We start from the raw sequence: 15862 nt of genomic DNA, 5'->3' as shown, positions 1-15862 counted from the left end.
GGAACTATATATATTGTCAGAATGACGAGTAGCACTTCACCAGGAACATAAGTTTTGGTTTTGTTTTGTTTTGTTTTTTGCGGTACGCGGGCCTCTCACTTTTGTGGCCTCTCCCCTTGCAGAGCACAGGCTCCCGATACGCAGGCTTAGCGGCCATGGCTCATGCGCCCAGCCTCTCTGCGGCATGTGGGATCTTCCCGGACTGAGGCACGAACCCGTGTCCCCTGTATTGGCAGGCGGACTCTCAACCACTGTGCCACCAGGGAAGCCCAGAAGTTTTAACTTGATGTTACCTTACCAAACCGGCCTTTGGATTCCTGGTTAGGGCCTCTGAAAAGTTTACATGGCTCACTCCAATTAGTTATTCTTTGATCCAGCCTTTAAACACTGCGCTTTTTCTCTGTATGCTTCTCTTAGCACCGATTTGTGCATTTTGTATCCAAGTGTTATTTCATTTTGGAAATATTTTCCATTATGATTTCCCCAAGCTTAAAGCAATCCTGCTTTTTTCTTAATTAATTAAAAAGAATTTAAATATTTATGTTAGAGTGCTGATGCATTTAATGAGGAGCTTCAGGAAGCTTTAGGAGGTTCCTTTGATTAAAAGCTTGAAAATTCTCATTCTTTCTTTTAGAATATGAGTCCAGGATGGCAGATCTGTATGGAATGGCACAGAATCTGGCACCCAGGTGCCGTCATTATGTATTTTGCTGAATGAGTGCCTTGATCATATTCATATATGCATCTGGATGGTGTTATTTATGTGTGCCAACTTCCACTCTGTTTATGGAGATCACCCTAATTGCCTGGTGGTCTTTGCTTCTCCCTGCCCCCCATCCTAATTCTCAGCACCATAGGTTCTTATATGTATTCACCTTTTCATACACATGTAATTGCATTATGGACATTCTTAATTCATTTCTTATCTCGAGGGTCAGTTTTTTTTTTTTAAATCAGTTGAGCAAATTCTTCCTGGATCCCTCCAGGAGAGTGTTTCTGATAGTCATTATCATCATTGGTATTTCTTCACAACGCTCTTGTTTCAGTGGAGGAAGTTAAATGGAGAGACTAGCAATCTATGAAAAGCTAACGGTAATGTGATCAGAGCAGAGGCAGATGACTCTCAGCCCCTGCGGTTTCCCTGGTTTATCTTCATGTACCCCTTTAGCCTCATGGGCTTTTTTTTTTGAGGCTTCTACATTTTAAAGTAGAATATTTTTCCTCTGCAGCTTCTTGAATTACCATTCCTGTGCCACGCAACTGATTTGATTACAAATGAGTGACTTTGAAGCAGTGCCTGGACGCATGGAAGAGAAAGGAAATTAAAATATTTCTCCTGAGTGCCAAATGGATTCATTTTTGCTCTCGCTTTTTTTTTTTCTAGAACAAAAATAGCTTTTGTTTTTTATGTTAATATTCACTTTGGGTTTTGCTTATTTTTCTCCTGGATGAGGAGAACCTCTCTAAAGTGATTTGCTGTTTGCTAATCTTTTTATAAGCTGGTCCAGGGAGCTTCAAAAAGACGTTTTGGTGGTGATACATTAACCTTTTGGAATGAAGCCCACCTCTAAGACTATTTCTTCTATGTTTAGTTCTCCTTTAAGAGATACCATTTTGGTATAGTATCATCAAAAATATTTAATTAGTGCCTTGTATTTTCTGTTAGGACATGTGGATTTTATTTGGTTTTGATTCTTGCCAAAGTCAGCATAGTCAGGTTGGCTGGAGAGGTATGATATACTATGGACCAGCTTGTTTCCTTAGCGTTACACAATTTTATTTGGATACGGGAGGACTGAAGGGTAGGTTGAAGGTAATAACATGATGTTTGGGAAGGGTTCCTGAAAAAGATGGATTCTGGACTGCTTTTCCCAGATGCAGAATGGTGTGAAACAGAGGGCAGGGTCTGTAAGCATGAAGGACGTTAAAGTTCTGATCAGTTAAGAATAAAGAAGGATAACTGGTTAATTCGTCATCGTAGTTTCCCCATTTGACAAAAGACAGTAGGAACAATCAATTCATAGAGAAGTGCTATCTTTTTTCAAAGTTTTCTCTAAATCGTGACTAGAAAAGTGGTTAAAAGTTAAAAGACATAAAAGAGAGAAATGCAAAATGGCCTTCCATGCAGCAACATGACCTAGAGGGAATGCTTGCTTTTACGGCTCATGTCGGTCATCCTGATTAGTTGCTTAATCTGATTACTGTTCTTTGTGTTCCATATGTCAGATTCATGGCTTTAAAAGCAGCCCCGATTTTAGCTCCAGTATAATTCAACAGTTCATAAAACATAGAGGTAGTCGTTGATTTTTTTTAAAGTTAATATACTTTTCTTAATGAGGTAGATTGCTGATAGATTTTTAAATTGTTAAAATCTGTGATTCTGGGAGTGGGAGGGTTAGCTGTTTATCAGAATGGGGGTAATTCACATTTTTCTTGCCACCCGCAATCTCTGCTTATAATGAGAGAGAAGGGGGTTATTACTGTCAATAGTTTGAAGGTGGAGAAAAGGCTGAAAGCCACTGGCTTAGATGAAAGGTCGAGAAGCAGGGGTCCCCAATGAGCTGTATGTTAGTAGTTGGTTGAGACAATGATCTGGTGATCCAAGCCAAATAAACATCTTTCTGTATGATTATCTAATTTATTTCCTCATTTGGGCCATGGAGACTTATAACCAGGCATTCTTTTGATTCTGTACTCTGCAGAGCAGTTCACGTTGCTGAATTTTAAAGATTACATTCCCACTTGGCTCCTTGGTCACTAGATTTCCCTAAACCTTCTGAAATCCATTCATTTCTCTGTTCTCTTACATTCTTTTCCTTCCTGTTTTTGCTAAATTCTGAATAATGACTCTGTAGTTTAAGAGCAGAGTTGGGCAGACTCATTAGCCAGAGTAAGTATTGGTGGCAATTTGGAAGTTGCATTCAGAATCATCTGGAGTTTTAATTCCCTAAAGTAATAGCAACAACCTAAGAGAAAGCTATACCCTAGGGAGGAAGGAAGGAAGCAAACTACTGTGAATTGAAGTTTATGCTGGTGAGTTTTTGCTGGTTCTAGGCAGTGCCACTGTACTTTCCCTGTCTTCTTACTTTCACGGAGATTCAAAGGGAAGTTTTAATTTGATGTGCCGTAACTGGGAGTCAGTTCTGAGTTCTGAAAAAGGAAGTAATAGAGAGTTGGGTGCTTTTCTGTTCATTATGTACATGTATTTATAAAGAAATTCTGTGTGGTTAATACTTCTTGTTGAAAGTACTACCACCTTATACTTCATGAACTACTATGGTATAAGAACTCTGAAAATTATGAAATAATCTTCAAGGTTTTATTTTTAAAGCTATCCTATAAAGTAGGCACTATTGCTCTAATTTGAGAGGAGGACTGGGTAATGGAGGTTGTTCAAGGTCATGCAGCTAAGTGGCTCCCTGAGGATCAAGCCCAGGTTTTCTGACTCTAGGCCTGGGCCTGGTGCTTTCTACTCAAACTATGCTGATAATACCCATGGAGATAATTTGCTAGACCAAGTGAACCTAACTTGTGGTTTCCTGTGTATGTGGATTAATTTAAATCATAAAAACTATAATTGAGAGAGACCCAGATGAAGGTCTTAGTGATTTAAAAATTAAATCACTAAATTTGGGCTTCCCTGGTGGCGCAGTGGTTGAGAGTCCGCCTGCCGATGCAGGGGACGCGGGTTCGTGCCCCGGTCCGGGAAGATCCCATATGCCACGGAGCGGCTGGGCCCGTGAGCCATGGCCGCTGAGCCGGCACGTCCGGAGCCTGTGCTCTGCAACGGGAGAGGCCACAACAGTGAGAGGCCCGCGTGCCGCAAAAAAACAAAACAAAACAAAATCACTAAATTTGCCCTGTCTCTAAATTAAAATATCCTGACTCTTTCCTCCATCGTTCTGCTGCTCCTGGTGGATCTCCAGACCAGCCATACCTGGCCTTGGTCTTCCCACACTCTACAGTAGTCTGCGTTCCGGCCTTGCTATGGTCTCATATGTAAAGCAAAGTGCATGCTCTTGACTGAGAGTATCTAGCTTCAAATACTGCCTGCACACTTTGACCTCAGAGTTACCCATAAAATGGCCATGGTAACATACCTACCTCAAAGGGTTGTTGTGAGGGTTAAGTTCATTAACACATGCTAAGTGATCAAAAAAGTGAGCTGCTATTATCTCTAGTTAGCTAGAGATATTTGCAGGTGGGATTCTGTCATATCTTTCTGAAAGGATTGTTGGTAATCTGGAGAGCATCTGTGAGGAGTGTCCAGTGAAATTGATGATAAAATGATGTTGAATATAGTTCATAGATCATTGGTACACAATCATTTCCAGAATAATCTCTCTTTTTACCCTGACTTCCTTATCTCTCATGTTCTGCTTTTCTGTCCTCCATCTAAGTCATCTGTGGTTGGTCCATGCTTGAGTATGGCATTTAACACATTGTACTGTAATTTATTTAATTATGTGCCTTCCCACATAGAATGTTTTCAGTGCCTCTCGGGGTTCCAGGGATGCCAAGAGAATGTTGTGGAATTAATGTATTCTCTGCCGACTCGTGGTTAAGCCTTGCCTCCATCTTCCATCCGTACCACCTCACCGGTCTCTACACCTTTCCATCCTCTCCCTTCTCATTTTCTTCTCATTTCACATCAGGTCCCTAATGTTCTTTACCTGCCTGGTAAGTCGTAAGTGCAATCCTGCGGGGCAGGACGAGACACAGAGAGCATGAAGGCGTTCGTTGGTGAACAGAGCGCTCTGAGGCTGAGCTGCCGGGGTCAGTTTGGGCCACTGGAGGAATCTCCCTGCAGACTAACAAGTGTCCAGCATTTACTTACTTTCCGTGGCTCTGTCTCCTTTCACTGTTTTCCTTTTCAAACGCTGTCTACAATCACCTCTAGTAAACTTTTTAACCTGTTTCTATATGGAACTTATCTTGTATCTCTCCTACACTTTACCCTTCAATCCTGCCTTATGTATCTAACTCATTTTTTTTAATCTCCAAGGTGGACTGGCAAGAAAGAGCTCTGGCTTCTTTGTGTGACCTTGAGCAAATTACATGACATCCCTGAATTTGTTTACTGATCTGTAAAATGGATAATAACACTTACCTGCCTCCCTGAAGTGGTTGTTGTGGGACTCAAATGAGATAATGGGGGGTCATTTAGACACGTATACAAATAAATAGAAGAAAGAATAGAAGGGGTTATTTCTTCTGTCATCTCATTGCCTGTATCAGTGTATTTCTCTAAATATGGATTGTGGGATCTAGGAAATCTATTCTTTTTCCAGCTCTTTCTTCTGCACGCCGGCATTGAAAACCTCCAATTGCTGTGTCTTCTTAGTTGCTGTTTTGTGTTCTGTTCAGCTGATTGCCAAGTATTCTCTAACTCCCACCCGCTAGGACTCTCACTTTCTAGCTTAGTTTAGCCTTTTCCTCTCTTGTTGCTGCTGTGTGTCATGTGAAATTGCTTATCCTTCCTTGGTGACCAGATGGTTTACACATTGCTTGCACACATAATATATTCTTTAAAAAATATTTCGGGTATTCTTTTTGGATTTTAGAGCTGTAGAAAGCAAGGATTTTTTTTTTCTTTCCTTTTTCTGTTTCTTAGTAGCTTTCCCAGTAAAACATGCTGCAGATTGAGTGTTCAGAGGCTGCTGACTGTAGATGTGAAAGTGTAGATCTTTTATAAATAAATTTGTTATAAATCTGTGTTTTTAACCAATGCATTTCTATTTAATTTTGGACAGAAAAAAACCCTAAGTTTATCAGCACCTGACCCTGATATATATTATATAGTCTATTTACAAAAATTTCTCGGAAGACATTGCAGTCAGAATTAATTTCTTATCTTTAGCCACTGATCCCATTATGTTTATGGGGAATCGAAGGGTTTATAGTATGTGGATTTTCCTCCTCCTCCTCAAGGGATTAAAGTCTGAATGCTTTAACCACCATGAACTTGTTTTTGAATATAAAAATAGCTTCCTTGGTATAGTTGTAAAATTATTTTTAATTCCTGAGATACTGTGAATTCATTAAATATGTAAAGATCTCTTCTCTGTGCTCTAAATGAGGTAACAGTAATTAGAATTTTCTGATCATAGAAAATTTAGCACTCTTCAGTGGATAGGGTGTTACTTGTACAGAACTTGTAAGGGCGCTTTTGGGGAAAGATTAAAGTTCATGTTTGGGTTTTTATTGAATGAGTTTGAGTCCACCTACAAATACTTGGTTGGTCATTAAGACTTTTAATTTTAGAAACTGTATTATCCTAAAAATGTTTACAACCTTCTTAATGCTTTCCAGGAACCAGATCCAGAATTGCCAGTGTCTCAGGTAAAGGTTTAGCTGCAACCTTTAGTTTAGAGAATAGTTTAATTACTATTGCTTAGTTGTTGCTATAGATTAGAAAATTTGCTGCCTATCTACTTGTGCTGTTATAAAATTAGCTATATCTACCAGTCATTCTGTAGATATAAACTATTATATTTCTAATACTTTGTGTCTATGGATGTAAAACTAGGGCACTCTACTCATTAAGACTTGTAGCTTAAATAGAAATGACCAATATTGACCTAGAGGATGAGAAAAATAAAGGCGGAGGCAAGGGGAGTCAGAGGCTTAGAAAGGGAGCCAAGATGTCAGGAGTGTCTGTGATGGATTGGATCATAGGTCTTGAGTAAAGAGTAGGCCGACTCCGCTTGGGAAGGTCTTGTTTTTAGAGAGAGGTGCCTGCCACTGTGAGGAAGAAAAGACTTGGCCAGACAGCCACATCTACCAAATGAACTTTGTTAGACATGAGAGGTGGCCAGAGAGACCTGCTAACTGCATGAGACAGTAGATGAGTGGAAAGGGAACCCAGGAAGAGGAGGTCTGGTTAGGGGGCCTCCTGGCCAGTGAAGCTTTTAGCCCAAGAGTGTTTCCAGTAAGTCTGGGAGTAAGGAGAAGGGACGAGAGAGATGTAAATCAGAGAACTTAAATATTGTCAGGGATTTGCCCTGCCAAGCAAGAGTGAATTTTAAGTGTTTTTTAGATAAATAAACAATTTGAACCTCATGGGGTTTACATGTGTAATTATCAGACCTTTTAGAAGAAAGTAGTATGCAAAATACTCTGATGGAGGCCTGTGCAGTTTCAAACAAACATGGTAAATAGGTTAAAATGTAGTACTCTGTTCTTTAAAAGGATGACATTTGTCATTGGAATGTTCATAATCATGATTTCCAAATTGATAGAGGGTGGAAAACTATTTTTTGTATAATACATGTACAAGTCATAAGAAGCACCTAAGGTATAAAGAGAGTAAGTAATGTGCCTTTTGTTTTCAGTAATTTTGGAAGATTTTGATTAAAGTTAAAATTAAATTGAAACATCAATAATTTGCATTGTTGGTATGGTTTGAAAACTTTCAATGGTATTTGAAAGTTTCCGACCAGCACAGGGACTTCATGAAGGACCTGTATTTGACATGTCCTGCTCTGTTACTATAGACTTAATTGGATAGTGATCTAAAAGAATCAGAAGGGAACAAGGCTGACTGGATTCTTTTGAGCTCACTATTCACACTTTTGCCTTTCCTCTTTTGCAGGTTTTTATCACTTCAAAATAAATGAGGCTTTACAATAGCAATTCAACATTTTGTGCCTAAATTTTCATTTTCATAGAGTAGGCAGAGTGTCACATGTTACTGATTCTCATGATGTCTAAATCAGGTTAGACAGACTGTTCTTTTGGTAGCTTTATTCTAAGAATAACTTAGTAAAATTGTTTCTTACCTGTCTTAAAAGGCTTTACATAGCCTTGCATTCTGTATTAAGAGGAACAAAACAGTGTAAACCTGCTTTGCTCAGTCAGTAGAGCTTTAACCTTTTAATTTGTCTATTTTTATCACTAAAATTGGATTACCCTCACAGAAGGTAGTACAGGGAAGTCAGTATTTTCCTGATGTTAGCTGGTAGATAGTTGCCGCAAGAGTAATGTCCTATATATAGACTAACTAAGCAGGTAAATGAGATGGGATTATGTTTCGCAGATAAAAAAGGAAATAATTGATGTGATGATTACTCATTTACATTGGGAGGATCTATGCTTTTCCCTTAAAAAAAATTCCTAAGCATCTATTATTTTTATCGATTTTACAGAACTTCCAATACGTAGGTATTCAAATTTATCTACATAAACTGCATGACCCTGTCATTTATTAACAACTTAAGTACTTCTGATAAAAACCAGTTTATAGTTTTATTCAGATTCAAGTGGCAGTGTAGGGTTACCAATTTGCTTTGTTATGCATTTTATTTTATTTTTAAAAATTTTTATTGGAGTGTAGTTGATTTACAATATTGTATGCATTTTATTTTAATCACTGATTAGTTTTGAACTTAAAAAAAATTTAAACAGGCAGAGGAATTTAGGGCTGTAAAACATGCTTGGCTTGCCTCCAAAATAAAATGTTTTCATTAAAATTCCGAGAATTGTTCCTGTTGCCCAGAGCAGTTCTTTGAATACAATCTGATGTTTAATCAAGCGGTGATACATGATTTTCAAGGTCATTTTTTGTTAGGATAGAAGGAGGAAAGTCAGGAAAATTAATATTCTCAAATACTGATGAAATTTAAAATTAAGTAATGGTGCAAGTAGGTCTTATTGCAGATCTTTAAATATCAGAAATTCACCTCATTATTTCTGCTTCTTAATAATGAGGTTTTAGAAACTGAAACAAATATAGATTTACCTTTTTGAAAAAGTGAATTCTTATGGAATAAAATTAAAAAAAAAAGATCTTCCTATTTGGCTTCTGAAGCATATATTCATTTGGTTGGGAGAGAATAGTGGATTTACATTCCTATGTTTTGCTTAGCCTGATGTAAAATAATTTGCACCTTCTTAATATTTGAGGGGTTAGTAGAAGGACAGAAGTCAAGAAGCATGATGGATTGGACTATGAGATAACAGAATGGGTATGAAAATAGTTTAAAAAATATGTGCATGGATAATTAATATCCAACTGTATAAATGATACTATAATAATAAAAACTTGACTTTTAGAGAGTCAATTTAACTAGGACTCCAAATCATACTCCTGAAGCTTTATTAACTCCTCATCATGGCATACAGCTGGCATACAGGATCCCTCACTGGCCCCTGCCTTTTTCTCCAGCTTCTTCTCAAGCAGCTTCTCCTCAGCTGAACCTGATTCTTCTACCACACTCTTGTTTCTCCATATGAGCCCTCAAGCTGGCCTTCCTTTGCCCTATGCACTCTACCTGGCACGCACTCTCCTGTCTTGGCCGTGGGGCAAACTCTCCTTTACCTTTTCTTCCACCCCAAGGCAGCTGCGTGCCTTTCTTTGTCCTTCTATAGCATGTTCCAGGTTTTCGTTTTTACACTTTCCCCATAACACTGAAATTCTTATGAGCTAGAACTTGGGCTGTGACTTACGCATCTCTGTTCCCAGGACCCGGCATGCAGTAGGTGCTTCCTGGGAATATGGGAATGAACTAGTGAAGCCCACATCCTGTTTTACTGTGTGAACAGAAAATGCTGCCGTCCTTCCTCCTGTCCACCAGAGGTGCTCAGCAAAGAATATGCCCTTTTGAAAAATTAAAGCCATCAGATACTTGCAGGGCAATAGGAACTGTGAGGACTTAAATCAGGATTACTTATTTCCATCTTTAAAGTTAAATTAAACCGTTAGTCCAAGCCAGTGATGAGTGATGACTTCCTTGACCCCTGAGAATAGCTGTATCAATCTGGCAACTTTCCTAGTCTTTGGTGGCTCCCACAGTTAGATGCAGTTCCAGTTGGAACTGACTTTTTAAACAAACAAATTAGTTCTTTGGGTCCATATTCTTCTCATTCAATTGGGTTAAATTTACACATAACGTTTGAAATATTTTATTCTAAGTTATCTGTTAAGAATCCAGTAAACCTCAACCAGAAAAGTATAAGACAAAACCCCAATAATCTAATCAAATGTAATTTCACTTGAGGAACCTAAATATATTGTGAAGACAGCCTTCTTTTTTTTTTTTCCCTGTGGTAGGCTGTCTCTTGTGATGACAAGCTCTGTGGACAGCTGATACTATATATATCTTTTTTTTTCATTTCAACATTATTTTTTTAATTTATTTTTTTATACAGCAGGTTCTTATTAGTTATCCATTTTATACATATTAGTTGTATATATGTCAATCCAAATCTCCCAATTCATCCCACCACCACCCTTCCCCTCCCCCACCTCCCCCCACCACTTCCCCCCCTTGGTGTCCATATGTTTGTTCTCTACATCTGTGTCTCTATTTCTGCCCTGCACATTCAATCCCCTCTTGGCATCTGCTTCTGGGAGGACCTGGACTCACACAGGGGAGATAATACCTCATGGTGAGGACCAAAGGCAACAATGTAATTTCCTTTTGTTCCCATTAAAAGGAAAGCATGAAGACTTTTAAAAATTCTTTTTCTTTAAAAATTTTTAAAAATATACATTCCAATTACTTTAGCCCACAAAAGGATCTCTGCCTTCTAATTCTTGTAAAACCATTTTCCATGTAGCTCATTTGTCACATATCATGCATTGCTTTGCCTTGTTATTTAATCCAGTAGGTGATACGTTCAGGAAAATTAGGATCCATGTCTTTATCTTCTCGCATTTCCTTCTCAGAACCTAGCCCAGTGCTACATAAGTAGGAGGTGCTCAATAAATACACGCTGATGCTTCAGTGCATCTCGATATCCTTATGTGAGGACTCTCTGGTCCTCTTGTAGCCTCCATCTGTTCCTCCCTCAGTCCCTTGCCTTCATGCAGCATGCTTCACAGACAGATTCCTAGTATGATGAGGCCTAACCCCTTTCCAGATTTCCCTTGCTGCTGCTCCCCCTGTAGTATAGAGTCGGTCCTATACTGCTGCCTCAAGGGTTGCCTTCTCCCCAAATCTGCCACAGGACACCAAGCTTTATTGCTCTCTGCTTCTATTGAAGCAGAACGGTAAACTTTTCTGATAAAGCAGTTTTAAATATTTCACAAGGTATTTAATCGTGCACACCTTTACGTCTGATTTCTCAGGGTAAAGCAAAGCTGATGAGATATTTTCTAGGTTCCTTAATTACCTTTCCATTTTTTTCCCCACTTTCTAGCAGGTTTACTAGCTGATCTACTGGCTAGATCACAAAGCAACCAAGATTGTGTTGATTAGTTATTGGGAAGTGGGAAAAATTAATCCTAGTTCAAGTTAACATTTTTGGAATACCTATTGTGTACACAAACCATAGGTGTGATGGAAAATTCAAAAGTGAACAAGGTAAAAAAGCTTGTGTTCTGGGAGAAGGGAGGGCAAACATATGCCCCAATAATTATAGTGTTGGTTGAATATAGTAAGTACATAATAATAGAAGTATAAAAGAAAGTGCTTTCTAAGAAAGACAAGAGGGAAGTAGGTTCAGAGTTAAACTATCAGGGAAGTCTTCACGAAGGACTTGGCCCTGAAGGAGAAAGGCAGAAAGAACACGTGGGTGTAGCTTTACTCATCTGTTTTCAAATTATTATTCTAGTAAAATTTTCTATAAAGATCTTCTTTCACTTATAAAAAGGCATGTTAGAAGACTACTAGGTAATTACCACACTTTTGTTTACTAGGTAATTGATCTATTGATTGTTTCTTGATTAATAATGACCTTGCCTTCTTGTATTAGTTCCTGGACATAGCCCTTTAAATTAGTATCATGCATTAAGTATGGTAAACATGTTTGATAAAAAATTAGATAATAATAAAGGATGGCTGATTTCTATAGGCTATGCACTACTTCTAATGCAATTTAAGATATGCTTTATCTTATCTATGCTTTTTAGGCAGCCTGGATTTTAAAAGCACGAGCACTAACTGAAATGGTGTACATAGATGAAATTGATGTAGATCAGGAAGGAATTGCAGAAATGATACTGGATGAAAATGCTATTGCTCAGGTTCCACGTAAGTACTGGTTTTTCAGTTAAGTAAATGAAAAGCCATTAGGAGGAGGAATACTCTCTATGTGTACTTTTTTATAATAAAAATAAGACACATACATGAAGCACGTGTATGCATGAAAAAATATTACCTCTATTCTGCCTTATAGTACAAAGGCATAATTATATTATCTTAAACTTAAGGTGTGAGATTGATGTATAACTATTTTTCAGTAGAAGCTATATCATGCATTTTAAAATATTTTATAAAAAGGCATTCTATCTGAGCTGCTTATCTAATATATCAAAGATTGTTTATCTGAGAGTCTAAACACAGGAAGCATCCAAACAACAGAAGTGTTCTAAAAAAATGATAATTTGAAAACATCACTTCATTGTAATAATCAATGATTTGCTCTAATGCATGATGTGAGGTGATGGAGTGATTTGCTAGGCAGTGACTGTCCATCAGGATTGTCACAGTGGCCTAGTCCCAGCTTGCAGGTGTGCTGCTGTGAATGGTATTGGATGATTACCATGACATATGGTATCTTGCTGGTAATTTGTTAGTTGTGACAGTTATCAGTCATTTATATATGTTTGGAAGGTAATAGCTGTTTTAATGCTTCAGCGGAAATTGAGAAAAAAATACATATGTTTCATGTTAAGATGTCTTTTTTCCCTATCATTTTGCTCTTTTGGAGTTAAGATATCTAAATTCCAAATATTGGGGGTAACTGATCTTTTATTGGGAGAAGAAGTTTGTATGAAAAATAAACTATGAGTATAGAACTGTCATTTTGATGTGTTGGAGCTTTGGAGCCTGCTTGTCTTGAGTTTGAATGCTGGCTCTACTAATAGGTTGACCTGTTTATTTAAATCTCTAAGCCTTTGCTAAATGGGTTAGTACTACTACCTTGCAGAATTAGTGTGGAGATTAAATGTAATAACAAAAGTAACATGATAGGTACTCAATAAATATTAATCTCAAACACATTTTTCTAGATACATTTCCTGTTACTAATGTCTTTTTCACCAGGCTAGCACATTTGTGAAAATTGCGTTAGTGGACAGTTTTTACAGATCAATAAATAATATACAAATTGAATTTGCCATCTCATCTTATAGGTCCTGGAACATCTCTGAAACTCCCTGGAACTAATCAGACAGGAGGGCCTAGTCCAGCTGTCAGGTATGTTCAGTATACTCCTATTTCATTCCCTTTGCCACTAAATATTGACCGGGCTGCATGAGAATCTTCCTTTATTGATCTTCTTTGTATTTTAACAATTTACAATCTTCACAGGCCGATCACTCAAGCTGGAAGACCCATTACAGGTTTCCTTAGACCCAGCACACAAAGTGGAAGGCCAGGCACTATGGAACAGGCCATCAGAACACCCAGAACTGCCTACACAGCTCGCCCTATTACCAGCTCATCTGGAAGATTTGTCAGGCTGGGAACGGTAAATTCTGTCAGCTTTACCATAACCTTGTATGACCAAAGTAATTTATGTTATGTTAATCATTTTTCACTATTTTTATAGTAGACAATTATATGGAAAATTTTTGAAGGTGATTCTTTTTACTTGTGTTGGCTTTATAATTTTATGCACATTAAACTCAATTTGTGTTTCGAGAAAGTTTCAGATTTCTTGTTCTATCATTTTTCCCCATAGGCTTCCATGCTTACAAGTCCTGATGGACCTTTTATAAATTTATCTAGACTGAATTTAACAAAATATGCCCAGAAACCTAAATTGGCAAAGGTATGTACTTCAAATTATTTTATGTTATGAAGTAATGTTCAAAATGTTATCATAACATTACAGGAAATGGATAAAAATTTGTGAAGAAAAGACCTTGTCTTGATTGAAATGGAAATATTTAATTATTCTAATATCTAAAATTTCTCTTAGTATTGAGTTAAGGAAAGTCAATCAGAAATAAAGCATATATACCATTATAATAGGAAATTCTTTTTCTCCTAATAAAGAACAGCGATTTATAACAAAGAAAGCAGATGTTACCCATTACCCACCATCTTTGGGTAATGAAGTTTAGGAGATCATCTGTGTGTGTGTGTATTTTTCTTTTTCAGCTTGGACTGTTCTCAGAAAAATAATTTTCTATCCTTGTAGGATTTTAGAACTGTCAAAAAGAAGATAAAAAAATGTTCTCTTTCTAATTAGTAATTAATCAGGCATCTCAATAAAGATTACTTGAGCCAGACAGCAGCAAGCCAACTACATTAGTACTTCTAACTATTAAATGCTCCTCTAAATTAAAGAGAAAGTGAGAGCAAGAGAAAAAGTGATAAGAGAGTGAGGAGGGAGAGGGAGAGGGAGAGAAAGGAGGATGTTTGTGACCTTTCCAGTACAGACAAGTTTAGAGGTGAGCATGGAATAATGCAGAGCCAGGAGCAGTTAGCTTCTGGAAATTGGTGTAAGCCTGGCTCAGGTTTTTAGCTGTAATCTCTATGAATTCTGTGCATGAGTGCTGAGCTCATTCCTATTATCAGTTCTACTGGCGTTTAACATATTTAGTAAATATTAAACACTCTAGGGAAAATGAAAAAGGACACTAGCCATACAGACTTGAAATTTAAATCAGGGAAAGGAATGCCAGTTGGCAAACAAGGAATCAGACTATAAGAATGCCAATGATGTTTTTCTTTTTCTTTTTAAAATTTATTTATTTATTTACTTTTGGCTGTGTTGGGTCTTCGTTTCTGTGCGAGGGCTTTCTCTAGTTGTGGTGAGCGGGGGTCACTCTTCATTGCAGTGCGCGGGCCTCTCACTGTCGTGGCCTCTCTTGTTGCGGAGCACAGGCTCCAGACGCGCAGGCTCAGTAGTTGTGGCTCACAGGCCCAGTTGCTCCGCGGCATGTGGGATATTCCCAGACCAGGGCTCGAACCCGTGTCCCCTGCATTGGCAGGCAGATTCTCAACCACTGCGCCACCAGGGAAGCCCCCCAATGATGTTTTTCTTAATTTCTTATTTGATAGCAACCCAGTCAACTTCATTTAGCAAAATCATAAAGTTTTACTTATTTCCCTTTCCTTTATGAGGAATATCTGATTCCTTATCTTTTTAGGCCATTTATTTGAGGTGGCTGAATGGCTACTTAATACCATTGTTGTTTTCTAACCAGGGAGTGTAGTCAGTAGAGGCATTTCCCTCCAATTAGGATGCTTCCAGGACAGACCTGGTCTATGTTACTAGATTTAGACGAACTAGATTTTGCACTTATTTAGTGTGTTGTAGAAATAATGCCAGGTTTCTCTGTCTTTGGTCCCCAACTTGCCTTGACTTATCCGGACTCATTACTAATATTGGCATATTGCTTGGGGTGGCTGGTGACCCCTTGACACTGCCTTGGGTGTTATAACATCCTTTTCATGGCAGTGGTAACACCAACTGCTCTCATAACTTTTTTTTTTTTTAATAAGAGAACAAATGGAGGATTAGGAATAGTTTTCTAAAGAGGGCCTCATCCTGATTTCTTTTTTTCTTTTTTTGGTTGCCTTCAGGTCATCTCTGTTAATAATCTTGATATCTTTCAGGGGTGCTAGCCTCTTTGCAAGTATAAAATAATGGTGTTATGGACAAATGTAGTACCACCAAGAGGTAGTCTGGTAAATGCTTATTTATCCAGATAGATTGGGGGCAGTATTAGAATAATGATTCTCAGCCCTGGCTGCACATAGAGGCATCTGCATATTAAGGAAAAACTCCCTACTTTACAGTTAAACTCTACTTTGTTTCAGAAAGAACTTCCAGATTTTCCCATGTCTAAAGTGTCATTATTAATATCATAATCACTGTATAATACATGCAGTTTTATGACAGTCCTAAAGTTGGTCTTTTCATTTGTCTCTTTCTGATAAAATAGTATGTGTAATATGAAAAA

The 15862-nt window shown here is 37.9% G+C and overlaps 1 protein-coding gene across 1 annotated transcript in view; it reads left to right on the top strand.

Moving 5' to 3' along the window:
• The window catches only part of TTC8 (tetratricopeptide repeat domain 8), a 52087-nt gene that overhangs the window by 3342 nt on the left and 32883 nt on the right, over window positions 1–15862 (top strand). The window contains exons 2-5 of the mRNA XM_060003354.1: window positions 11855–11975; window positions 13079–13142; window positions 13257–13416; window positions 13630–13719. Coding sequence (XP_059859337.1) covers window positions 11855–11975; window positions 13079–13142; window positions 13257–13416; window positions 13630–13719 — 435 coding nt within the window. The remainder of the gene's footprint in view (window positions 1–11854; window positions 11976–13078; window positions 13143–13256; window positions 13417–13629; window positions 13720–15862) is intronic.

This window comes from Delphinus delphis, chromosome 2 (assembly GCF_949987515.2).
Source record: "Delphinus delphis chromosome 2, mDelDel1.2, whole genome shotgun sequence".
In the NCBI taxonomy this organism is placed as follows: Eukaryota; Metazoa; Chordata; class Mammalia; order Artiodactyla; family Delphinidae; genus Delphinus; species Delphinus delphis.
Note: the sequence above shows the minus strand (reverse complement) of the source record. Positions and strands in the feature narration are given on the sequence as shown.